Genomic DNA, 25,287 nt, shown 5'->3' on the forward strand with positions numbered 1-25,287 from the left:
TCCTTGACCGCACTGGGCACCACCCTTCTCATGGGTCATTCAGGAAAGAACCGCCCGCAGGTTCTCTTTTACGCTACAAAGCTAATTCTATTGCGTCCTAGGTTTCCTTCCGTTTACTGCCTGCCAACACCCCTCCCACGGCCCCCACAGTGAGAGGCAGAGGCTCCGCGCCCGCTCTTCTTGCTTTCGCTGGGCCAGGGCTCAAATAATTACAAAGGGTGCCCTTTGCTAGATGTCAGAGGCCTCGCTCACACAGCCACAGTCTTGCTCGCCCTTGTATGGCCGCACCGCTAGATCCTGCTTCTTGAGCGTCGTTTCTACACCTTTCTCTTTTGTTTGTTATTTTCTCTTGTGGCTCTCGTATTTCTCTAGACGTGCTCCCGAGACCGCTCCATCTACCACGGATATGTGGTGGTTCCACGCCTACGCGGCTTCCACCATACCGGCCTCTTTACCCCAGAAGCCATTAGCTCTCTCTCTCAAGTGTGCCTAGATCTTGTAGCTCCGTTGCTCTGTGTTTCTCCTTACACCGCGCACAGCTCATCGAACAACCGCGCAGACGTGGTGTTTAACGCCACTGATTCTTGTGAGCGGGCTTAAGGGGCGATCGATAAACCCCAGCGACCTCATGGTTTGCCTAGGTTGGTCTTTCCCACGATATTTCCACTGTGGGCCAACAGAATCGGACGATTTACCTGACTTGGGACCTGGCACCCAGCCCTGCGGGCTCTGTCAATACTCTGTCCACCAGAAGACAAGCGTCCTTTTTCATGCACGCACCTTCCATGCTCGCACACAGGGGGCTCCGGGGGAAATCAAACAATTCACAGCCATGCAGATGGGCACAAACATACAAAGTCCCACTGCAGCGCTTGTTCTCTACTAAGGGCAGTGAGCTGCCACTGTGTCTGACCGCCGGGGAGCCCAGGACCGGGACACCACCTCACCCGCTGCTCCACTAGTGAACCGAGCAGATCCATTCTCATCGCTCGCAAGGATAGTGTCAGAGATACGAGGCTCTGCCGCGGCGCAGTGCATTGGCACGACTCGCCAGCCTTCGGTTGTGAAAGGTCTTACTGTACAGAGTAGGTGGTTGACGCAGGGACTCCCTTGTGCTCGCACATAATCTCTCTGTCACTGCCCTTCTCCTGTCTGAGCCCGCTCTATTGATGAAGCACAAGGCGACACTACATACCTGCTTCTCTTTCCTTTCCTCGGCACGACAAGCCCCCGTAAGCAACACGCCATCCAGTTCACACTCCCTTTACTCATATGTTAGACCGCCCACGCGCTAAAGTCCTTCTCTGGTGTCATCTTTAAGCGGAGCCGCTGCGATCGTTCTGAGACATTCTCACGCCTGTCCCTGCACGAGGAAAGCGAGCGATTGGGCCTGTTCAAATCTGGTTTACACACAGCTCCTTTCACAGCCTTCAAAGCTGTGCACCTACGGGGGGCAGGAACCAAGGTCTGCCGGCAAGACGGCGTGATGGTACCAATGGGCCTGCAAGAATGGACACGCCATAGCGATTATCCTGCCGACTGGGAGGGGGCTGACCTTGGCTTACATGAGCGGGCGCTCCACAAGCCTTCAGTTGCACGGGATGTGCCTACCGACCGTGCACTGAGGTGAGTGACCTCTGCTGGGCCTGGTTGTAAAATGGTCCCCTTTGTCCCTCTTTGCGCGTTGCTGGAGGAGTTGAAGGCCAGGCGAAGAGCCGGCCTAGCAGCAACCAAGCCAGAGAGACCCCGGAGGCAGGGCTTGGGATAACTTAAGTGAGAAGGATGACTCGCGCGCTCGCCGTTGGACCCTGGCAGGCATAGCCTGGGCGCCCGCGCAGGCTTTCCATGGACAGACGCGTGGGTTCCATCTTGGTCTCCTTCGGAGTTGAGTCCTATGGCTTGGACTCACACCTGTGCGCCTCTCAGCAATTGAAGGGGTGAGGTGGGCGATTTGCCAAAAAGTAGGATTGGTACGCGAGGTACTCTTGCAGCCTAGTGCATTGTTTTCAAGAGGATAAGGATTATGCTCAGTGGCGCTTCCTGGACTGGAAAGCGCACTGAAGTTCAGTGCATGGTTACCGCGTTAATCGAGAAGAGGCCGGCGAACCCCCTTTATGTGTCTGAAGACAGGCCATGGGGCAGCGCAACATCTGCGGCCTGAGGGCAACGGGTAGCCTCCTGGGAGCTTTCGCTTTTGCTAGCCTCTCTGTGGCGCCAGTAAAGCCCTACATAGATGTCGCCTATTGCGCTGCAACTTCCAATAGTTGAGGCCAGAGCCTCGCCCTGGTTCCCTTCCTGCCGGCTGCTACTCCATGCGTGATTTTTATGTTCGCTCTACTGGTGCTGGAGATCATTTCCATTCAGCAAACTGCTCTCCTCGTTCTCTCATTGCTAAGAGCAGTGTGTAGAAAATAAAAGAACCACCATGCACATCCAACACAACGAGCGAGTAGCGGCCGTGCTTCTGGTGGTTCGGAACCCCACCCTCTCCTCTTTATGGACTTGTGCAGTGCCTTTACAGCACCGAGCGAACCGCCTGGAAGTTAGCTCTCCGATCTCGCGCGGATGCGGCCAGCATGGGGCGGCTGGAGGCCAAAGGAATCAGTAGCTTCCAGGGGACCAAGTGTGCGACATTGTCTTCGTCATCGCCCCTGCACTGCCGCGATCTCTGTGGAACCCCCCTCCACATCGAGTCACGAGGCTGGTATTCCTTCCCTGAGTATATGTGTCACTTTAGCTCGTCAGCCGAGGCTCACTCGGGGTGACTTCGTACGCCGAGGCTCACCCAAGGAACCTCCGCAGCTCTAGAAGGTAGAGCCATTTCCTGAGCGGGGTCATGCCATGCCTCGGCGGGGGCAGGATGTTTGACGAGGTCCTGGAAGCTACTCACTTGGCCTTTCCACGCGCCCATGCTACCGCTCCTCCTGCTCTCCATCCTCAGTCCGTCATGCCCACCTAGTGCAGATGGGTCCAGCCTCTAAATACATGGTGGAAGGTGAGGAAAGAAGCCTGTATGGAGGGGGTTCCACAGAGAATGGGCGAGAGGTGACAGACACCGAACGGAGAGCACGTGTCTAAGAAAAAGGGAGAAGGGTGGGGTCAACAGCACGGGGTGTTGTTGTTTTTTTTTTTAAGACTGAAAAAAGGAGAGCAGTTTGCTGATGGAAATGATCCAGGACAGAAGGAAAAAAATCAGTGATGCAGGACAGAGAGGGGAGGGTTGGCCTTAGCTGTGAGCAAGGCTGGTTCTGGCAGGGAGCAGAGCGCCTGGGCTCCCGTGCAGGCGCAGGGCTGTGGGTGAGGGGTGCGGGTGTCCTCTGCTGACGTTGCTCAGGGAAGGACCACAAGGCTGTGGGCTGAGAGAGGCCGGGAGGAGGTGTGGAAGCTCGAGGAGACCAGATGGGAAAGCGTTGCCTGGGAGGCTGGGGGGCGCGTGGAAGGGGCGGCGGGTTGGCTGGGCCGCTCTGGCTCTCGGGCCCACCTAAGGGCAGGGGTGGCACAGCTGAAGTGGGACCCAGCCCTCCCGGTTGCATGCTTTTCTGCAGCCATGTCCAGGCCGCCTGCCCGGGTGCAGCTTTGAGGCTGTGAGGAGCTGTGTGTAAACAGATTGAACAGTCGGGTGAGGGAGGGAGTTCAGTGAGCCGTGTAAAAAAGGGACTTGGGTGGCGGTAAAGAGAGAAGGGAGGGCAGGAGGGGGTTAGGGGCTGGGGGGAAGGAAGGAGGGTTAGTGGTTGTGCTTCTCAGAGGGGCTGAAGGAGTAAGGGCAGTGAGGAGATGGACAGAGGGAGCTGGACAGATGGAGGTGGGAGTGGGCGAGCGACACTCATTTTGAATGAGGCTCTTGGGAGTTCCGGTCTCGGCTCAGTGGTTAATGAACCTGACTAGTTTCCATGAGGACGTATGTTTGATCCCCGGCCTTGCTCAGTGGGTTAAGGATCCAGCGTTGCCGTGAGCTGTGGTGCAGGCCAGCAGCTACGGCTCTGATTGGACCCCTAGCCTAGCATATGCCGTGCGTGTGGGCCTAAAAAGACAAAAAAAAAAGAGGATGAGACTGTGGAGGGGCAGCAGTCAGGGGTATGACTCTGGGAGAGCTGGATCGCAAAGTAATGGGGGAAACAGGTCAAGAAGCAGAGCTAGGGTGCCGGACAGGGCGACTGTGGCTGTTGGAATCGCTGCCCATTACAAGGGGTGGCGGTGGGGAGGGTTGCAGTGATCCAGGAGCTTTGCTTTTGAAGGAAGGAGGGGTCTCTACGGGGCTCAGACAGGAGGGATTCTGGATGGTGGAGTTTAAGGGCACAAGCTTTACGGAGGTGTAGCTGATTTGCAAAGATGTGTTAATTTCTGCTGTGGGCATGAGCTTTAAAACCAGAGATTTAGGAGTTCTCTAAATTGCTGGGTTAAGCACCCAACTAGTATCCAGGAGGATGTGGTTTCACTCTGACCTTGCTCAGTGGGTTAAGGATCCAGTGTTGCTGTGAGCTGCTGTGTGGGTCACAGATTCGGCTCAGATCTGGTATTGCTGTGGCTGTGGTGTAGGCCTTAGCTGCAGTTTGGATTCGACCCCTAGCCTGGGAACATCCATATGCCATGGGTGTGGCCTAAAATAAATAAATAAATAAATAATAATAAATAATAAATAAACCAACCCAGAGATTTGTTGGAAGGTGGAGGGGATGGAAGTTGGCCTCGAGAAGGAGGCAGGATGGCTCCCTGTGCACAGACCCAGCAGTGACGGTGTGGGAGAAACGGCCCCACTGGAGAGAGAGCAGGACCAGCGTGACCTGGGGCAGGGGGCAGAGGTCAGATAAAGCAAGACTCACTTCACTGCCTGGGGACAGGCCGAGGGGAGGGGTAGAATGCCTGGTGCTGGTGGCCCCAGTGCCCCACAGCATCCATTCTTCCTCGAGTCTAATCCGAAAGGCCGTGTGCATGAATCTTATTCAAACCTTACCTAACGCTGTGGCCACCAGCTTCAGGGTGCAGATGGGGAAGCTGGGGCTTAGCGTGACAGGAGGGCATATGGCTTAAAAGAGAGGGTGGCTTCAGGCCAGGTGCTTAGGTCCCCCGGAGCCTTTTGCCTGCATGCCAAGGCTGCCTACCTCCTTGGGTGGAGCTGGGACCTGTGGATGCCCAGAGCAGGGTGGAAAGCTCCATGCCTCCCCCATAGCTGTTCCTGGGAGCTGGCCTGGAGCCCCACTCTGAGGCCAAACCTCTGCACACATGGACGGCCAGGTTCCCAGTTTGCCTTTTCCCTTTATAAAGCCAGGGTTCTTGATCCATGAACCATGGGCCTTTGGGAGGTCCTTGGAAGAGCTTTGGGGTGGGTGAGTGGGAGGGTTTGAACCACCTGGAGTGCCGTGAGTGATGCTCAGGGAACAAGACGATGTGCATTTTGTGGAGAAGGGGCCAGAAGGAGGGGGTCTGTGAACCCTAAGAATCCCAGACACCCTAAGTCAAGGTCATTTGGGAGCCTCTTGCTGCTGTCCTGAGGGGCTGTGCCTCGGAGCCCTGGTTTCTCCTGTGGAGCGAGAGGATGAGGCAGCCACAACCTGGGCCCTTGGGATTGGCCGCTGAGCAGTGAGTGATGGCTTTTCACCTTTCTCTCGCAGGTTTCCAAGCCTCTGGTCCCCTTAAGTCCAGGCCCCACCTTGGAGAATGGAGACTCTGCCGCCCCAGCCTTCGGCCCGGAAGCCTCAGGCCCAGCCCTCACGTCTCCCCACCTTTACTCACCTGATAAGAGTTCTCACCACTCACCGCTTCCAGAACCCCAGAGCCCTGGGGTTCCCGGGGCTTCTCCCTGCCTCCCCAAGACTCCAGCATCCCCAACCATGGCCCCGCCTGGTGAGGGCTCCTGCCACCTACCTAGTCTGGGGCTCCCTGTTGTGGAAGCCCCAGAGGCCCCAGACCTGGCAGCCTCTCCTCCCGGAGGTCTTGGGGCACCACAGCTCAGAGCAGCCCCCAGCCGCCTCGCCCCAGCCCCTGACAGAGGGTGGAGAGTTGCTGAACCTCCCTCGGACGTTTCCATCTGGGGAAGTGGCGGCCACTGGTGATGCGGCTGTCCGTCCAGTCACCCTGGCTCATCGCCGATTTTCCGAAGGTGTGCTCCGGCCCCCTGGCCAAGACCAGGAGAAGCTGGGGGGCTCGCTGGCTGCCCTGCCCCAGACCCAGGGGAGCCAGTCGGCCCTGGACCGTCCCTTTGGGAGTGGGACCGAGTCCAACTGGAGCTTGTCACAGTCCTTTGAGTGGACCTTCCCAACACGACCCTCAGGTCTGGGGGTGTGGCGGCTGGACTCCCCGCCCCCTTCCCCCATCACTGAAGCCTCTGAGGCCGCTGAGCTGCGGCTGCATCTGCAGCTGCGGCTGTGGATGCTGTGGAGGCTGGCCACTGGGGTGGGTCCAGCAGGGAGGAGGGATTGTGCCTGCAAGGTCCAGGGGCTCTAGCAGCTCCAGAGGGGCCAGGGGCACCAGCAGCTCCAGAGGGGCCAGGGGCGCCAGCAGCTCCAGAGGGGCCAGGGGTGCCAGCAGCTCCAGAGGAGCCAGGGGCACAAGCAGCTCCAGAGGGGCCAGGGGCACAAGCAGCTCCAGAGGGGCCAGGGGCACAAGCAGCTCCAGAGGGGCCAGGAAGGCCTGGTTCTTGGGTGCAGGTAGATGATCTGGGCACCTCTTCAACTCAAAAGGGCAATGAGGAGAGCCATCCCCAGTCCCCAAGTTGTCCCCTTGAGCCCCTGTCAATAGCAGGGGACCCACCTGGACCAGCGTTGCTGCAGGCAGAGGAGAGGTACGAGGAACCCGAGCTCCTGGCTGGACAGGAATCCCCACTCCCTCTGGCCACCAGGGAGGCTGCCCTACCCATCCTGGAGCCAATCCTGGGGCAGCAGCATCCGGCACCCCCTGACCAGCCCTGTGTCCTCTTTGTCGACACCCCTGACCCTGGGCAGGCGCTGCCTGCCAAGGAGGGGGCCATGACCCTGGCCCGGGCTGAGACCACCCAACCCAGGACAGAGGTTCAAGACCCCTGTAGGGCGTCCCCTGAGCCTGCAGGCCCTGAGAGCAGCTCCCGCTGGCTGGATGACCTCCTGGCTTCACCACCACCCAGTGCAGGAGGTGCAAGGCGGGGAGCCGGATCCGAGCGGAAGGATGCACAGACCCCAGGTGCCTGCTCTGAGGTGAGGACAGGGCAGGGGGTGGGGATGGGGCTCGGGATGGAAGCCAGGGCATGGGAGAGCTTCCTTCTTTCAACATGAATTTCATGTGTCAAGAGCTTGGGATCCAGCCGTGAGCAAGGCGCCTATGGACAGGACCCTCAGAGCTGTACTGTTGCCTGGTGGAGCAGAGGGTACGGCATGGTGCTTAGAGTTTAGTCGAGTGCATATCAGAAGTCAGATCCACCCCGCTGAGGGGTTTTGGGAAGATACCCGAGCCTCTGCGCTTCCGAGGCCTTTCATGCTGACATGTTCCTCTTAGGCTTGTATTGTGGGGAAGATAGATGTAGAAAGTGCTGGGTGCAGTGCTTGGCACATACTGAGTGTTCAGTCCATTATTCCGAGTGGTGTTTTCAAGGGCACCAGCATAGCTACCAGTTAGATCGTGGGCCCTGGAACCAGACCGCCTGCCTCCGTCTCCTGGCTCAGCACTTTGTCCACGTGTGACCTTGACCATGGGTCTTTTCCACCTGTGCCTCGGTTTTTGCATCTGTAAAATGGGGAGCTCTACCTTCTGGTAATGGCGAGAACTAAACAAGCTGTAGTACCTGTAAAGTACTAAGAACAGCGCCTGGCTCATCATGAGTGCTGGCGAGTCTCGGCTTTTATGAAAGTAGTTACTGTTGAGCTCAGACTTGCCTCTGTAAACACGCCGCTGAGGCCCAGAGGAGGCAGAGGCTTGTGCAAGGTTATCCAGCAGGTTGGTGGCTGGGCCAGGCACAGAGCTCCAGTTCCAGGGCCAGCGCCCTTTCTCCTACCAGGCTGCCTGGGAATCGCAGGGCTGGGGTCCAGGTGGCTTTTGAAACGGTATTTTTCAAATCCAGCCTGAGCGGGTAGGGGTGGGGCTGGAAGGAAGGAGGAGCCAGGGGGCCTGGTGGGGGGAGGCGGGGGAGGTGGGAGGAGGAGCAGGAAGGAGTTAAGACCGGGCTGGCTCCTGCAGTAGGTGTGTCTGTCCCGGGATGTGGGTGACTCAACTGGCTTCTGGGCGGGGCTGCCTGAACTGCAGCTGCTCTGAAGGGAGCAGGGCCAGGGCGAGTGGAGCCAGAGCCAGAGCCGTCGGACAGGTCCGGGCGAGGGGAGCGGCCCAGCCCTGTCCAGGCACCCGCCGCACCCAGTAGCCCGAGGCGGGCAGGGGGCAGGAGGCAGGGACCATGGCCCGGCATGGGGACAGGGAGTCCAGCATGTCTGTCTTGGAGAGGCTGCTGGCCAACGCGGCGCTGCGGGATGAGGCTGGCCGGCTCCGTAGCCCTGAGCCCAGGGCTCCCCCGCCCACAGGAGTGAGTCAGGGAGTGTGGGGTGGGGTGCATGGAGCCCCGGCTGGGTCTTTCCCCTGTGCCTTCCCTGTGCCGGAGGAGGCTGTGCTTTTCTGCCTCCTGGGGAGGCCTAGGCAGGAAGGTGCTTTCCTAGGGAGGAAGGGGCTGGGAACTCACCCGGGGCCAGAAGGGTTGGGGGTGGGGGTGGAATTTTGCCTTGGAAAGAAGTGATGGAGGGGCTTTGGGTCTTGATCTCTTCTAGCTTAAAGTATACCCCCACTCCCCTGTGAAGCCCACTCCGCCAGGCAGCCTTTCTCCTGGTGGTTAGCCAAGTGTTGCCCAAGGGCTGTAAACATGACCACGGGGTCATCAATTGAGTGGCCGTGGCATGCCAGGTGCTATGCTGAGTACTTGGCTTAAATGGTTTTCTTTTTTATGGTACATCCTCATATACCACCCCATGCTGTAGGAACTGGCCCCATTTAAGGATGAGGACGCTGAGGCCCAGAGTGGTTAAGTGATTTGTCCAGGGTCACACAGCTGGGATCCAAACCCAGACTTTCTGGAGCCAAGGTGGAGCTCTTGAGCACTAGGCAGTGCTGATTTTCATTTTGGATTGATTCCCACCTTGATTGACTCTAAGCATCATTTTTTTTGTCTCTCTCTCTCTCTTTTTTTCCTGATTCCCAGGGACTCCTTGGATGGGCCCAGAAGGATCTGCAGAGTGAATTTGGGATTGCAGCAGACCCACATCCCAGCCAGTTTAGTCCTTCCGGCTGGTCCCAAGACACTTCTCAGGACTATAGCCTTGGGAGTACAAGCCCTAGAGGGGACCTGGGCCTCAGAGAGAGGGACTGGACCAGCCAGTGTGGGCAGGGAGTGGGGGAGGGGAGCTCTAGGGAGTGGGCCAGCAGATGTGGCATCGGCCAGGAGGAGATGCAGGTCAGCCACCCAGATGGGAGTGGAGCATCTGCCCAGGAGGGCTCATGGGCCAGGACTGGGAGATTGGAAAGCCAGCCCAGCCAGGCACTCCGCAGGGCCAGGAGGTGGACGTCCAGGCCTGGGAGTTCAGAAAGAGGGATTCCCAGGGCTCCTACTGCAGCCGGGATGTGGCACTCCAGGACCAGGAATTCAGGAAGAGAGATTCTCTGGGTACTTGCAGCAGCCGAGACATGGGCCTTCAGGACTGGGAATTTGGGAAGAGGGATTGTCTGGGTGCTTACACCCCGGGATGAAGACGAGCAGAGCCAGAAACCGGGGAAGAAGGACCAGCTTGGCGGGTACAGCAGCCAGGACGCAGACCAGCAGGACCAGGAGTTTGGGAAGAGCGATTCTTCCCTGAGCGTCTACAGTGGCCACCATGCAGAGCAGCTGGATCAGGATTTCGGAAAGAGCGCTTGGATGGGGAGCTACGGTGGCAGGGGCAGCCCCGAGGCCCTTGGCTCCCAGGACAGAAGCTGCGGAACGAGAGTCCTGAGTGCTGGCTTCAGCCCCGAGGAAGCCCAACAGCAGGACGAGGAGTTTGAGAAGAAGCTTCTGAGAGGCAGAGACAGCCCGGGTGAGGCCAGCAGAGATGCAGGCTGGCCTGAAAAGACCGAGACTGGGGGCTTGTTCGGCCCCAGCAGCCCCCAGTCGCAGGATGGGGCCCTGGGACAGAGAGACCGGAGCAGCTGGCAAGGCGGTGGTGCCAGCCAGGAGGTTGGAGGGCTGCGGGGAAGGCAGCAGGCAGGGGACCTGAGCCCCGGCGATGCTCACCAGGAAGACAGGGGAGCGGGGCAGCGAGGCTGGGCCAGCGACTTCAGCCTCGGTGTTGTCCCCCAGCCAGAGGTGGCCTTCAGCCCGAGGCCGCCAGACTGGAGCAGCGACTTCTCTATGGAGGCTGCCGAGAGGAGCCTTCAGTTTGGCATCATTGGCAACGACAGAGCGAGCGGTGCTGGCCTGAGCCCTTCCTGCGAGATGGGAGGCGGCCCCTTTGTTCCTCCTACGGAGACCTTGGCTGGGACCATGGACTGGAGTGACCAGCTGGGCCTTAGGAACTTGGACGTGTCCAGCTGTGTGGGTTCTGGGGGCTCGAGTGAAGGCAGGCAGGATGCCGTGGGACAGATGGGCTGGGCAGACAACCTGGGCTTGAAAGATGTGGAGCCGGCTGGCCGTCTGGAGACAGGAGGGTCTGAGGAGCCCAGGGGAACTGGACTTGGGGAGAAGGACTGGACTTTAGAGGTCGGGGTGAGGGGCAGAGATCTGGCTGCTGCAGGGGAGGTAGGAGGCCACGGCCACGCTAGAGAGAGTGGCGTGGGGCAGACCGACTGGTCAGGTGTGGAGGCGGGAGAGTTCCTGAAATCCAGGGACCGTGGGGTGGGTCAGGCCGACTGGACACCTGACTTGGGGCTGAGAGACAGGGAACTCGGGGCGGGCCAGGGGCACTGGGGCGACAGTCTGGGCCTGAGGAATTTGGAGGTGCCCCGTGACTTCGAGTCTGAGGGTTCTCAGGGGCCGCGTGGATGTGGAGTGGGGCAGATGGACTGGACTCAGGACGCGGAGCTCCAGGATGCCGAGAGCCCGGGTGCACCTAGCGAAGCCAGAGAGCATGGGGTGGGGGAGGTCAGCCAGTCCCCGGAACCAGGCCTGAGGAACACTGGCGTCTCGTCCCCTGGCCTGGATGCCAGAGAGCCCTCAGGGGCCAGGGAGCTGGGAGTTGGTGAGACAAGTGGGCCAGAGACCCAGCGCCAAGACCACACCTTGCCTGCCGTGGAGACCTGCCCTGAAGACCACGAAATGGATGTAGGGGAATCCCCCGGCTTTCGAGCCAGGTAAGGGGGTGCCATCCCGCGGTGGGAGGGGAGGTGTGCCAGCTGTCCCCAAACTGCACCCCTTCTAAGGGGGATAGAAACTGCTTTCTCCCAAGGGCTGGAAGTGGTTTGGAAAACTGAGGTGATTTTTTACTTGCATCTTTCTTTTCTTTCTTTTTTTTTTTTTTTAGGGCTGCACCCACACCATGTGGAAGTTCCCGGGCTAGTGATCCAATCAGCTTCAGCCACAGCCACACCTATGCAGGATCCCAGCCACATCTGTGACCTACAGTGCAGCTTGCAGCAATGCCAGATCCTTAAGCCACTGAGCAAGGCCAGAGATTGAACCAGCATCCTCGTGGATACTAGTTGGGTTCTTAACCCACTGAGCCACAATGGGAACTCCTTTTTTTTTAGAGGATTGAACTATGATCCATAGGTGAGTTCCTTTTCAGAGTGATCAAAGGGAGTTCCCGTCATGGCTTAGTGGTTAACGAATCCAACTAGGAACCATGAGGTTTCTCAGTGGGTTGAGGATCCGACGTTGCTGTGAGCTGTGGTGTAGGTTGCAGATGTAGCTCGGATCCCACGTTGCTGTGTCTCTGGCATAGGCCAGTGGCTACAGCTCCGATTGGACCCCTAGCCTGGGCACCTCCATATGCCAAGGGTGCGGCCCTAAAAGGACAAAAGACAAAAAAAAAAAGTGATCAATGGGATGTTTGAGGTGTGACTTTTGCAACTCATGCTTTAGGCTTCCTTGGTGACTTTGTGTTGTGAGTGTGTTGAAGGAAGTGGCCCATGTCTTGTCTTTAGACAGTTTCTGGGGGCTGTTCCCTGGGCCTCTCAGTCCTAAAGCCTCAGGTGCTCTGGAAGCAGAGCAGATGATGCTTTCATAGGCCAGGGAAGGAACCCTGCTCATCTTCTGGTCTGAGCACTCCAGGTCAGGGTGGAGCGGGCAGTGGCGCTCATTTCTTGCAGCGGTTAGGACCTCCGTGCTACCTGCCTAAAGAGCCTCCATTTAAGAACCCGAAGGTCATTGAAACCTGGCACCTGGCCCCATGACTTGGCCTCTATGCACAGAGTTGTTGGAAAAGAGCTTTTCCAAAAAAACCCCAAACCAGTAGTTGTATGAGCCAATCCCGGTCTGTCTCCGAGATTTTTCTGTTCTAAAAGCAACTGAGGTGATTTCGCACCTGGTAAGGGTGCTAAAAAGGCATTGCATCTATTTCGCGAACATTTTCATCCACTGAGATGGGGTTTCATTCTCTTGACGGAGTAGCAAGTTTGACCTGAAATTTTTCAACCCTGGAGCTTCGTACCGGCCTGAGAGGGAGAAGGCAGGGGCCAGGGGTGTTGGGTGGGAGCTGTGTTATAGGTGGAAGCACCTGATGATAGCAGGAGGAGGGAAGGAGGGACCACGAAGGGCGAAGAGGCATCTGGGGTTGAGAAGAAGGAGGGACAGGGAAGGTGGGCAGAGTCTGAGGCCAGGATGGTGCCCCCAGGAGCGTTTGGGGGCTCAGGCTGCTGACGGGGAGATGGAGGAGTGTGGGTGGAGGTGAAGTCCTCTGGGAAGGAGGTGAGCGCACGGGACCAGGAGGCCAGAGGCTCCTGGGGGTCCTGTACAATGTGCCAAACTAGTCTGAGCTTTAACCTTCCCAGTGGGGGAGGGTGTGAGCTCCCCGTGGTTCCTCTTCCTGGCACTCTCAGAGCTCCATGGTCCCTGGCGCTTGGCTGCCCACCTCATCCCCCTGATCTTCACACCGGCCCTGTGAAGCAGGAGAGGGGATTGTATCATCTCCAGTTTGCAGGTCGAGAAGTGATGCGACCTGCTTAAAGTCACAGAGTCAGCAGCGCCTCTCTAACTTTTGTACCTTAATGCCTTCAAGGCTTTTGGAGGAGTTCTCTTTGTGCCTCAGTGATCCCGACCAGGATCCATGAGGATGAGGGTTCTATCCATGGCCTCTGTCACGGGGTTAAGGATTCAGCATTGCCGTGAGCTGTGATGTAGGTTGAAGACGCGGCTCAGATCTGGCATTGCTGTGGCTGTGCTGTAGGCCGGCAGCTGCAGCTCCGATTCGATCCCTAGCCCCATATGCTGCAGGTTCGGCCCAAAAAAGCTAAAAAAAAAAAATAGACTTTTAGACTACCAAGCAGCGGGACCCACAGCCTTACCTTTCCCGGAAGATTGGGGTGGCCCTCGAGAGGGGAAAGCAAGAATGTCTCCCCTTACTTTTTTTTTTTTTTTTTTTGTCTTAACCCACTGAGCGAGGCCAGGGGTCGAACCCAAGTCCTCATGGATACTCATTGAGTTTGTTGCTGCTGAGCCACGATGGGAACTCCCACATCTCCTCTTCTTGAGGATGGAGGGAGAGGCTGGCTAGGGGACTGGGTTGGGGAGGGGAGGTTATCCTCAGAGAGGCGGGGAGTCTTCAACGCTCAGCCCTCCGAAGCTTGGTCTCCATCACACCTTTAAAACACTTGGGTTTTCCTGGCTGTGTTATATGTTTGGAAAACACTGTATCCTCAGCAGGCATTTGGGAGACCTGGGGAGTTTGGATATTCGCCCCCGAAAGCACAGGCGTAAGGAAACCTATTTGCCTTTCTCTAACATGATGCCTCTGGAGCTTATTTGACTGATATCCAAATGCCTGGTTCTCTGAGCATCTGACTTAGGGAAATTCTACACTCTGGAGAGTTGCTCTTTACAAGAAAATTTGGAGGTTCTGGTAACGAGAAGTCCTTGAGGACGACTCAGAGCCGGTTGGTTCTGGGCCTGTCTGCCAGGTTTGGGTCTGATTCTGCCACCACCTCTGTGACCTTCAGCAAGTTCCTTCTCTGCTCAGGCTTCCTCTGTTGAGTCTGTAACTGGGAGTAACTGACGCCTGGCACCCACGGGGCTGTTGGGCTCGAAGTTCATACACAGGGCGTGGTAGAAACCTACCTGGCACGTGCTCATCACTGACCAGACGCTGCCCACTGGTTTTTGTGTCTGTTTTGCAAACGTGGGATGGATGTGAGCTATCCAGAAAGTGAGGCCCTGGGAGGAGTTCTCTTGTGGCCGCAGTGGGTCAAGGATCTGATGTTGCCACTATGATGGCTTGAGCTGCTGCTGTGGCACAGGTTCAATCCCTGGCCTGGGAACTTCCACGTGCTGTGGACAAGGCCAGAAACAAAACAAAACAGTGAGGCCCTGGGGGACATTTTCATCATTGTCCTGTGTGGAACAGAGCTTCCCCTGCCGGTGGTCATTGGCCAAACTGGTGTCTTACAGAACAGGGACAAGAGCGGCGTCGGGAGAGTGGGGGGAGAGCTCCCCCCGCCCACCGCCCCCTGCCCCATGTCTGGACCACCTTGTCTTGGTGGGAGTGGCACTCATGGGTCTCCCTGAGAGCTGTTACACTACACTGTCCTCTCCCTGGCCTCCTGGTCATCTTTTGCCCCTGCACCTCCCCCCGCACCTGCCTCCTCAATGCAGAAGCATCCCAGCCATTTGGGAGGAGGGGGTCTTCACAAAATGTCAGCTGAGGCCAGCTCCTTCATTCCGTGGGTGGGGAAACTGAGGCCCAGAGAGGCAGTGTGACTTTCTCAAGGCCCCACAATCTGTGAATGTAGCTTCCTTCACATTCCCTTGGGCCCCAGCCCTATGGCCATCTCTCTGGGTCAAGGTCAGCTGCTCCCCTCTTTGGACACATCACTCCAGCTTCAGTCCTGACCGCTCTCATTTTGGGTCTTGGAGCCTCGAACACCAGGAAACTGATTTTTTTTTTTTTTTTTTTGGCTCTGCTCCATGCCACCCATGTTCATACCTGGAGTGGCAGTGGCGGGGTGGGTTGGATAGCGTCCCAGCCCTCAGGATCCTCGACGTCCAGGTGGGCGAGTGGTTGACGTGGTATACGATGAGACAGGTCTTTGGGCTGGGAGCCTGTGTTCAGGGTGACCATGATTATCCTAAAAATTCATCAGGGGCTAACCGTGTGCAGGGCACACATTTCTGCCAGCAGACACGGCACCGTGTAGGTATTTGTATTCTCCCCATTTTACAGATGAAGAAACTGAGGCTCAGAGTGGATAAGTCACTTTGCCAAGGTCATGGGCCTGGGGTGCAGTCGTATCTGTACTGGAGGGGGCAGTGCCCAGGACAGGTTCCTGACCTGCTTCCCTACGGGGGAGGGGCACAGATGATAGGTATTCTGGAACCTTCGAGGTAGGAAGCTTCTCCAGGATGGGGAGATGGGCGAGGTGGGGGTGGTGGTTAGACAGGTCTGCACGCGCTTCCCTCCCTGACCCCATGGCCACCCCTAGAGCCCGCTGTGCTCCTCCACTGCCCTCCGCCACATGGCCAGGCCAGGTCTCGCTCTGGAAGTGGATCTTTCCATCTGCCCCGTCTGCTCTTTCACACCCCCTTAGCTCTCTGGACCTGCCCTCAGCTTCCTCTCAGCCTCGCCCTTGGGAGAAGCTTTGGGCAGGGCCTCCTCAGGCTGGGTGGGGTGCCGCCGCCCCTTCCCTGCCCGGCCTCCCTGATTTTAAGCAGCAGGGTGAGCTGGCCTTGGCCCCCATCCAGGCTGCTGCTCCTGATTCTGCTGCCTTGCTGCTCTTCTGCTGCTGCCTCTGCCTCTTCCCTCCCTCCCCACACTGCTTTAATTTCCATCTGTCAGCAGCTTGTGGAAGGACAGACTGACACACTCTTGCTCCAGCCCTCCCCACTTCCGGCCTCTTACTGACTCAACTGCCTCTCTCCCGCTCCAGTCCCAGGAACTCATGGCCTGGCTTCCTGGCACTGCCCTGCTCTCCTTTCCCACGCTCATGTGCATGGTGCCTGTGTGTGTGTGTGTGTGTGTGTGTGTGTGTGTGGCTCTGCTGTGCTCATGGTGGGCGTGCGTACCAGGCGTGTGTCAGGGAGTCAGATGAGCCATGCACACTTCCTTGCAGGAGACGTGCTGTGCGTGTGTGCAGGTGTGTCTGTGTATTTCAGGGGGTCCGCTGGACAACATGCAAGCTCCTCATGTGAGGTACGAGAGCTAGCGAGAGTGTGGTGTGCATGGTGTGTTTGTGTCGTGTTTTGAGGGAGCCGCGGGCAGAAGACGCAGACGTGGCATTGAGGTGCAAGGTGACCCAGCCTCTCGTTTTCTCGGCAAACATTTGCTTAGTCTCCCTCCTGCCTGGGGCTGGGCCAAGTGCTGGGGGCACAGAGGCCACGGGGACCCCGTCTTTGCCCTTGAGCTGCTCACAGACGGGCAGTGGGGACCTAGAACCATGGATTCCATGGCAGGGGCTGGTACAGGCAGAGCCCAGGGCTTGCAGGGCTGAGGAGGGTGTGCCTGGGGGAGGGGAGCAGGCCGGCTTCAGAAGAGGAATTGAACGGCAGGGAGAGCGAGTGGAAGGGGGTGGGGAGCTTTCCAGGAGAGAACAGCTTGTCCACATACACAGCCGTCTGTGAGGGCCGGGTGTTCTGTGAGCCTAGGGCACAGGGAGGGATGACGTGGAGGGTGGGGGCTGAAGAGGCCAGATGGGCAGATGGGCCAGTACCTAGCTCATCCCAAGGAGAGTGACCACCCAGTCAGGTGCCCCTGGGAGGGACACACTGACAGCATCAACAACAGGGATGGCAGCAGTAATAATAATGTAATATTTATAGTGCACATACAGAGTGCTAGGACTGTGCTAGGTGCCTTCTTTTTTTCTTTTTTGTATTTTGTTTTTTAGGGCCACAGCTGCGGCATATGGAAGTTCCCAGGCCAGGGGTTGAATTGGAGCTGCAGCTGCCAGCCTATGCCACAGCCTTTGCAGTGCGGGGTCCGAGCTGCATCTGCAACCTACCCCACAGCTCATGGCAAGGCTGGATCCTTAACCACTGAGCAAGGCCAGGGATTGAACCCTCGTCCTCATGGACATGGGTTTGTTACCACTCAGCCACAACGGGAACTCCCTATTTTTTTTTCTTTTTGTGGCTGCACCTGCAGCATATGGAAGTTCCCAGACTAGGGGTCGAATCCCAGCTGCCGGCCTATGCCACAGCACCACTGGATCCAAGCCGCAGCTGCAGCATCCATACAGCAGCTTGTGGTAACACCAGATCCTTAATCCACTGAGGCCAGGGATGGAACTCCCATCCTCACAGAGACAGCGTTGGGTCCTTAACCCATTGAGCTATGAGGGGAACTCCTGTGCTAGGTGCTTTAGTTGTTCACGTCATTCCCCCGGTGATTCTGTAAAGTTAGAAGACACCAAGGCTTTTCCAGGTGAAGGGGCTCATCCAAGTCACAGTAAGCAGTGGACCTAGGATTTGAACCTGCCGGGCTGACCCAGGTCATGCCCTCTGTGCTGTGTTGTGGGAGTTTGCCCTGATGGAGTTTTTCCTGAAGGAGTCTGGGGAAAGCATGGACAGAGGGAGAGGGAGAGGAGTTCCTGTCATGGCTCAGCAGGTAAGGAACCTGACTAGTATCCATGAGGACGCAGGTTCGATCCCTGTCCCCACTCAGTGGGTTAAGGATCTGGCTTGCCATGAGCTGTGGTGTAGGTCGCAGATGGGCTCAGATCCTGAGTTGCTGTGGCTGTGGTGTGGGTCTGCAGTTACAGCTCCAGTTTGACCCCTAGCCTGGGAACCTCCATATGCCACAGATGCGCCCTAAAAAAGACAAAAAGAAATAGAAGAAAAAAGAGGGAGAGGTGGGGAACGTGCCCTGTGAAGGGGCTTCAGGGAGGGAGATGCAGCCCCCCGTGACCTTGTCCTCTGGTCTGTCTCCTTTGCAGCCTTGGTGGATGCCCAGCCCGCTCCTCGCCCTCCGGCTCCCAGGCCCTCCTGGAGGCAATGCTGGCTGCCAGCAGCTCCAAGGCAGCGGCCCGTCGGGAGTCGGCAGGCTCGGGCCCCAGGGACCTGTTGGAGGAGGAAGGGGCCACAGCAGGTGCTGACCAGGGAGAGTCTTTGGAGCCTGGCAGGGACCCTCTGCCTCCTGGAGGCCTCAGCCTGATGGTGAAGCCAGCCGGACAGAAGAGGTGGATGGCACCTGGGCCCCTGCCGGAGCGGGCAGAGCGAGCAGGGCTCGAGGCGGCTCCCCCAGGGCCCGCCCGCCAGCTCCCCCAGTCAGGATTTCTCCTTCATCGAGGTCAGTGGAGGGGAGCCCAGGGCTGTGGGTGGGCTGTCATGGGGGGTGGAGTCTGAGCCTCATGTCTGGGGCCTCCCCTGTCTGCGTGGCCTGGAGCGGTCTCACTCGGGAGGCGGAAAGCATGAAGCTATAGCCTGCAGCTGTGAGGGGCGCCTGTGGGACGGGCAGGACCAGGAAGGCGATGGCAGTGGTGGTGTCATTGTTTTGAGCAGGACACTGAGATCCTCGACAGTGCCATGTATCGGAGCCGTGCCAACCTGGGGCGCAAGCGTGGGCACCGGGCCCCGGCCATCCGGCCCGGGGGGACCCTGGGTCTGTCGGAGGCGGCAGAATCGGACTCGAGGCTCTTCCAGGACTCCACAGGTAGGGCCAAGGTATCATTTGATGACACCTGTCGTATCTGGGGGTGGTGTGGGGCGGGGAGGTCCGTGCTGAGCCCCTCTCTGGGCTCTTGCAGAGCCGCGGGCTTCGAGGGTGCCATCTTCAGATGAGGAGGTGGTGGAGGAGCCACAGAACCGCCGGACGCGGATGACCAAGGGGCTGAAGGTCAACCTCTTCCCTGGCCTGAGCCCGTCAGCCCTGAAGGTACCATCTGATCGTGCGGTAGACACATCCAGCCATCTGACCAGTAGCCACCTCGCATCTTCTCTCCATCCATCCTGATCCCCTTTTTCTTCTGCCTCCACTCACTCTGCTCTCCCTGTGCCGGGCGCTAAGTGGGATGGAGGGAAGAATGAGGCGTGTTTAGGTCCCAGAACCTCACGGGGTGGCAGGGGACGTGAGCCGTCTTTAGCTCTGGTGAAGGGAGAAATTTAGGTGTCACTGGGAGGTATAGGTAGAGTGGGCTGAGGGCAGTGGGATGGTGGGGATGGGGGGTTAGATGGGGGAAGGCCTCATGTAAGCATTTAATCACAGCGTCAAGGCACCCAGAGGAGTTGGCTGTTGGGACTGGGGCGGTGGGGAGGCGTTCCAGGCAGAGGGAACAGAACCCGAAGAGGCCCCAGGGGGTGGGGGGAGTCACGACAGGCTTTGTCCAGCCTCGTTAGTCTGCATTCAAATCAGCAGTGTCTTTTCGAGGGCCTGCCGTGTGCCAGGCATGGCTCAGTGCATCTCTAAGCGACTTCCCACCCAATGGGGCAAAGGGACCGTGGAGGGGTCTGAGCCTGGTTCTGGGGATGGCAAGGCCTTGGGAGAAGCCCAGCCTTCTGTGGGTGTTCCTGTCTGTGCCTCTGACATCTGTCTGCTCCTGGGCTCGTCTCTCAGGCCAAGCTGCGCTCCCGGAACCGCTCAGCTGATGAGGGGGACCGACAGAGAGCAAGTCGAGCCAGAAGGAGTCCGTGATCCATCGCTCCAAGTCCTGCAAGGTCCCGGGGCTGGGCAAGCCCCTCGTGTTACCTCCCAAGCCAGAGAAATCCTCAGGGTAGGTGACGTGAGTGCCAGGCGTGCACCGGCCTCACTGTGTTGGCCTCGAGAGGCAAACCCTGCTTTACAGGAGAGGAAAACTGAGGTTTTGAGGTGGTTGACATGCCCCAAATCAACGCTGTTCGGTCAGTGCCAGAGTGCGGATCTCCGCAGCCAAGTCCCAGGCCACCTCTTCGGTGAGAAGGGTGTTGCTCTCTCCAGGACTCTCTTCTGACCCTTGCCCTCTGCCTTCTAGGTCAGAAGGATCATCGCCTAACTGGCTGCAAGCCCTGAAGTTGAAGAAGAAGAAGGTCTGAGAAGTCACTGAGGTAAGGACGTGGACTTGGGCCTGTCTGGGGCTGGGAGCAAGTTCAGGGCCGAGTAGGGCCCGCCCTGGACAACTCTGGAGGCCCCAGACCCTCTTCCAGCCTTGTGCTCTCCGTCTCTTTCTCTGTGAGGCTGGTAGCAGACAGCTGAGGCCGAGCTCCAGGGCCTTGGTGGGTCCCTTGACTTGGGGGCATCCATCCCACCTTCCTTCCTGGGCTCAAGGATGTCCCTGTAGCTGGCCCGTGTGTGGTCCTCCCGCCCTTCCAGTCTGGGCCGCCTGGGGGCACTCACCAAGTTCAAGGTCCCTGAGCAGGGCCTTCTTCACACTGGCTCCCCTGGGTGGGAGGGGCGGGCAGAGCCCAAGGGTCTTGTCTGCCCCCGCATCTCCACCCACCTCTTCTCTTCCCTCCTGTTGCAGGTCCTTCCCATCTGGCAGTCTCAGGCAGTGCCCATCCCTGTGGGGTCCCCAGCGAGGAGACGGCTGAGCCCCACCATGCCCCAGGCTGCAGCCTCTGCCCCCTCCACCTCTGAGGGGCGTCTGGGGAGGCACAGTTATGCACTTTGTATCATCTTCCCAACTTCCCCCACACCTCCCCTCCCAGCCCGTCCCTAGTGGTCGAAGGTCTTGGTCCCTCCCGCCCTCCCTCGCCCTCTTCCCGCCTCCCTCTTTGCTTCCTCCCCAGCCTCCTTGGGTTTTCTTTTGATACCAGTTTATAGCATTTTTTATAAGAGCCTTTGATTTTTGTAACGGGCCGAGCCCAGCCGCACCCCAGGTCTCCCTCCACCCTGCCAGGTGCCCCACAGAGACCGAAAACATTTTGCCACTTGAAACAATAAAGTTTTTTGGGAATTGGTGCTGCCCAGGTGGTGGTGTGTGGTCGTGGCGCCACGTCCCCGTCCAGGCCTGTACCTGGGGAAATGCTGGTTCTGTCCCAGGCCCATGGGGAGCTGACTCTGATGCCGAACCTGGCACTTCCACTGCCCTCTCTGTGCTCAGTGACTCTGAGGAAGGGGTATGGGTGATGATGGGCCGATCACCAATTCACACGACCCACACATCTCAGTGGCTTAACACACAGAGGTTTATTTTCCATCCCTAGCTCTGTCCGGGGCGCATGGGGGTTAGTGGTGAGGACACGGGGCACCTTACAGTCGTTCGGAACCCAGGTTCCTTCCCCGTTGTGGCTCAGCCGTCCCTGCAGCATCCAGCGGAGAGAGGGCCTGGATCCTGTGGGAGACCCACAGTCCACTGGCTAAGATTCAAGTCATGGCCTCTGCTAACTGCAGGGCAGACCGGGAAATATAGTTTAGATGTCTGGCCAGTGAAAGAGAGGACCAGATACTATTTAGAAATCTACCCGTTCTCTCAAGGGGGTTGGTTTCTTTGATCCCTAAGGGACCTTGAAACCCAGGCTGGAGGTCAGATTGGAGCTAGAGCTGCTGGCCTGCACCACAGCCACAGCCACTCAGGATCTGAGCCATGTCCGTGACCTACACGACAGCTCACAGCAACGCTGGATCCCCGACCCACTGACTGAGGCTAGGGCTAGAACCTGCATCCTCATGGATACGAGTCAGATTTGTTTCCACTGCGCCACAATGGGAACTCCACATTAACCAGAAATGCTTATGGCCTTCTGGGATTTTGTTTTAAGGCCTATGGGGGCTGTTGACTTAATTTGAGAATTGGACGAAAGCTGTGCACTCTTTAGAAAAATGCACATAGAGGCAATTTCAAACGAGCCCAGAATTCCCATCGTTAAATTCCTAGAGCTGTGGTGGTTAGCCTTCACCACATCAAGATCTCCTGGGATGCTTATTAAAAATGCACACTCCTGGGCCAGCCTCATTCCAGTCTAGTAGGTGTGCCCAGAAATCTGCATTTGAGGGAGCCCCCTGAAGTGGAGGGGAAGACAGGGGTCCTCAAATGGGTGTCTGGCTGTACCCCTGGGTGGGTCCGTGCCAGCCCTCCTGGGAGCCAGTGGAGCCGAGCTGGCAGGAGCTTTGTCCCGTTCCTTTTCTCCCACCCCTCCCCCCTCCTCCTCATAGGAGTAGGCCTGGCAGGAACCCAAGCCAAACACTTAAGACTCATTAGCCGGGAAAAATGGAGCCTGGGCCCGTCCCAGTGCCCGGCTGTGCTGGGAGGGAGGAGAGCCTGGGCCCTGCTTCCGGGGGAGGCAGAACCAGGTCTGGTGGGTGGGGGTGTCCCACACTCTTCCTCTGTCTGAGAACCGGTTTGGGGCCCTCACTGGGCTTCAGGGAAAGAAGAGGGCAGCATACATTAGCTTTGACCTGACTGTAAAAGCAGAGTGTCTCACAACAACAGGGAAAGGATATTCTTAGCAAGCAGCCATTCCTCAGACTGTGCCTGGGGTTCTTGGGAGTGGCCTCCGCAGGGCAGAGCTTTGGAACCTGGATTTGGATATTGGCATGGCTGAAAAGTCATTTGGTTCCTGTATCGGTAAAAACCTTGGACAGTCAGGCAGGTGGATCAGTTTTGATCAAAGGTGGCTCCAGAGGCAATTTCTGAAGAGCTGAGTGTACTCCGGAAGAATCTCCCCCCATAAGCTTACAGTCTTTGAGAGCACCCTTTTTTTTTTTTTGGCTTTTTAGGACTGCACCCTTGGCACATGGAAGTTCCCAGACTAGGGGTTGAATTGGAGCTGCAGCTGCCAGCCTACACCACAGCTAGAGCAACACCGGATCCCCAACCCACTGAGTGAGGCCAGGGATCGAACCTGCATCCTCGTGGATACTAATCAGATTCGTTTCTGCTGCACCACAGTGGGAACTCCTGATGGCACCACTTTAAAAGTAACAAGTCAGTTGGGTTTTTTGGCCATGCCTGCAGCGTATGGAAGTTCCTGGGGCAGGGATTGAATCTGCGCCACAACATGGCCCCAGCCGCTGCAGTGACAACACGGGTCCTTAACCCGCTGCGCCACAAGGGAACTTCCAAGTCAGTGTGTTTAGAAAGGAATCAAACCCTTTCCTACGTGTTTCCTACAAAGCTGGGGTTTTTGTTGATAATACTCCAAAAGTCTTGTCCCAGTCCCATTATAATTAGAAGTGTCTCAACACTGCCTCTCCCCCATACCTGGCTTCCGAGGTCACCACCAAGAGCCTGTCCACCTGTGACTTGGATACCAGATAATGAAGAAGCCTTTGGGAACTGAACAGGAGTGCAGCCCGGGGTGGGGGGTGGGGGGCAGTGCCACATTCCTTATGGCCCAAAGCTGGAATTAACATTTGGGTTGGGGTTGAGCCTGGAAATAAGCTGGCTGTTGCTCACGGTGTCCTTGGTATGTGGGTGGTAGTGGAGGGTGTTGTGGGAAGTCCTCTGCCCACCATTGCTGCCCCTGCCCTGTCAGCACTCCCTCCTCCTGCATCCTCTCCCCCGCCCCGGTGTGGTCCGGCATCTGCCATGGGCACAGCCCATCCCCGAGAGGGTTAGAGACAGGCAGTTCTGGTGGCAAGTGAGCAGATCACAGTTTATCTTCTGCTGCTGATCCTCAGACTTCTCTAAGCCACAGCCTTAAAAGAGGAGTAAAATAAGAGTTCCTGTTGTGGCTCAGTGGATGAAGAGCCCGACTAGTATCCACGAGGATGCAGGTTCAATCCCTGGCCCGCTCAGTGGGTCAGGTATGCCCGTGTTGCCGTGAGGTGTGGTGCAGTTCGCAAATGTGGCTCGGACCTGGCATTGCTGTGGCTGGGGCGTAGGCTGGCAGCTGCAGGTTGGATTCAACCCCTAGCCTGGGAACTTCCATATGATGCAGGTATGGCCCTAAAAAAAAAAAAAAAAAAAAGTTTTTAAAAAATTAATAGAGGATTTGCTTTATAAAACTGAGGTCAATGGTGGTGAATGAACATATCTGGGACAGAGCAAGTGGCCCTGGCTGGTATGGTCTTGTCTTTCTTTTGTTTATATGGGAGGAACAGAGGCTCTTTTTTTGGTTCCCTTGACTCCTAGGTCCAGAGCAGGCTGACACTGGGAACTGGTGGACAGGATTTTCTTGGGGCTAATTTGCCTCTAGACAGAGTATAGACTTACCTAGGACGAGCCTCTGGCCACGGCAGCAACGGCCCTGACTCCCCCCCCTCCATTGCTGCGAGAGCCCATCCCAGACAGGAAACTGCTGGCAGGTTTCAGAGGCATGCCACTCTATCCTGGGGAGTGTGCCAGGCCCTCGTGGCTGCAGCCTCCTGGGTGCAGAATGATAAAGTGGGTTTTAATCGCTGCCCAAGGAACAACTCTAATTATACTTGTATTTATATAGCACTCTGTCTCAAAGGGCTAAACATCCATTCATTCTTTTTTTTTAAAAAAAAGTTTATTGAATTATTTTTCTGATGACCAAAGCAACACATACTCCACACAGACCACTTAGAAAATGGAAGTACAATTAAGAAAAGAAATTGCCTGTAACTTTACCACCTAGATATGCTATTTTTAAAAAGATTGCTTTCATTTTAGAAGAGAATGAGAGGAATAGAAACATTGCAAAAATAATACAGTGAGTTTCCTTGAACCTACGTCCAATTTTCCTTAAGGTTCCTATCTTGCATGTGTATGGTATGTAGGTTTCAATAAATGAAACAGTATTTGATACATTATTATTAAAGCAAGTCCAGACTTCATTCACTTTCCTTAGTTTTTACCTAATATGCCTTTTCTGTTCCAGGATCCCACCCAGGGTCCCCTAGGACATTTAGTTATCACGTTTCTCTAGGCTCCGTTTGGCTGCCAGAGTTTCTCAGACTTCCCTTATTTCGGATGACCTTGACAACTGTCGAGGCATGCTTGTAGAACGTCCTTTAATTTGAGTTTGTCTGATGCTTTTCTCCTGATTAGACAGCAGTGATAGGTTTTTGGAAGGTGAAAGTAAAGCACCACTCTCCTTATATCGTAACAAAGGTATGTGCTATCAGTATGACTTCTCACTATTCATTTTAACCTTGATCAGCTGGTCCAGGCAGTGCTTACCTAATGTCTCTGCCATGAAGTTATTCTTTTCTCACTTTCCACACTGTATGGAAGTACTAATTTTTTTTTTTTTTTTTTTTTTTTTTGTCTTTTTGTCTTTTGTTGTTGTTGTTGTTGCTATCTCTTGGGCCGCTTCCGCGGCATATGGAGGTTCCCAGGCTAGGGGTTGAATCGGAGCTGTAGCCACCGGCCTACGCCAGAGCCACAGCAACGCGGGATCCGAGCCGC

The 25,287-nt window shown here is 56.9% G+C and overlaps 1 protein-coding gene across 1 annotated transcript; it reads left to right on the plus strand.

The window, feature by feature from the left end:
* The first annotated feature begins 1,486 nt into the window (after positions 1 to 1,486).
* On the plus strand, positions 1,487 to 20,932 carry LOC100625088 (182 kDa tankyrase-1-binding protein). The gene is given in 18 exon segments (XM_021082019.1): positions 1,487 to 1,626; positions 2,127 to 2,217; positions 2,511 to 2,700; positions 2,942 to 2,995; positions 6,098 to 6,268; positions 6,334 to 7,166; positions 9,146 to 9,425; positions 9,428 to 9,680; positions 9,682 to 11,265; positions 17,995 to 18,191; positions 18,194 to 18,265; positions 18,268 to 18,347; positions 18,560 to 18,710; positions 18,805 to 18,932; positions 19,611 to 19,650; positions 19,653 to 19,767; positions 20,005 to 20,077; positions 20,494 to 20,932. Coding segments are annotated over 17 exon segments (4,440 nt in total). The 3' UTR covers positions 20,066 to 20,077; positions 20,494 to 20,932.
* Positions 20,933 to 25,287: the final 4,355 nt, after the last annotated feature.

Source organism: Sus scrofa, unplaced genomic scaffold, assembly GCF_000003025.6.
Source record: "Sus scrofa isolate TJ Tabasco breed Duroc unplaced genomic scaffold, Sscrofa11.1 Contig414, whole genome shotgun sequence".
Taxonomy (NCBI): domain Eukaryota; kingdom Metazoa; phylum Chordata; class Mammalia; order Artiodactyla; family Suidae; genus Sus; species Sus scrofa.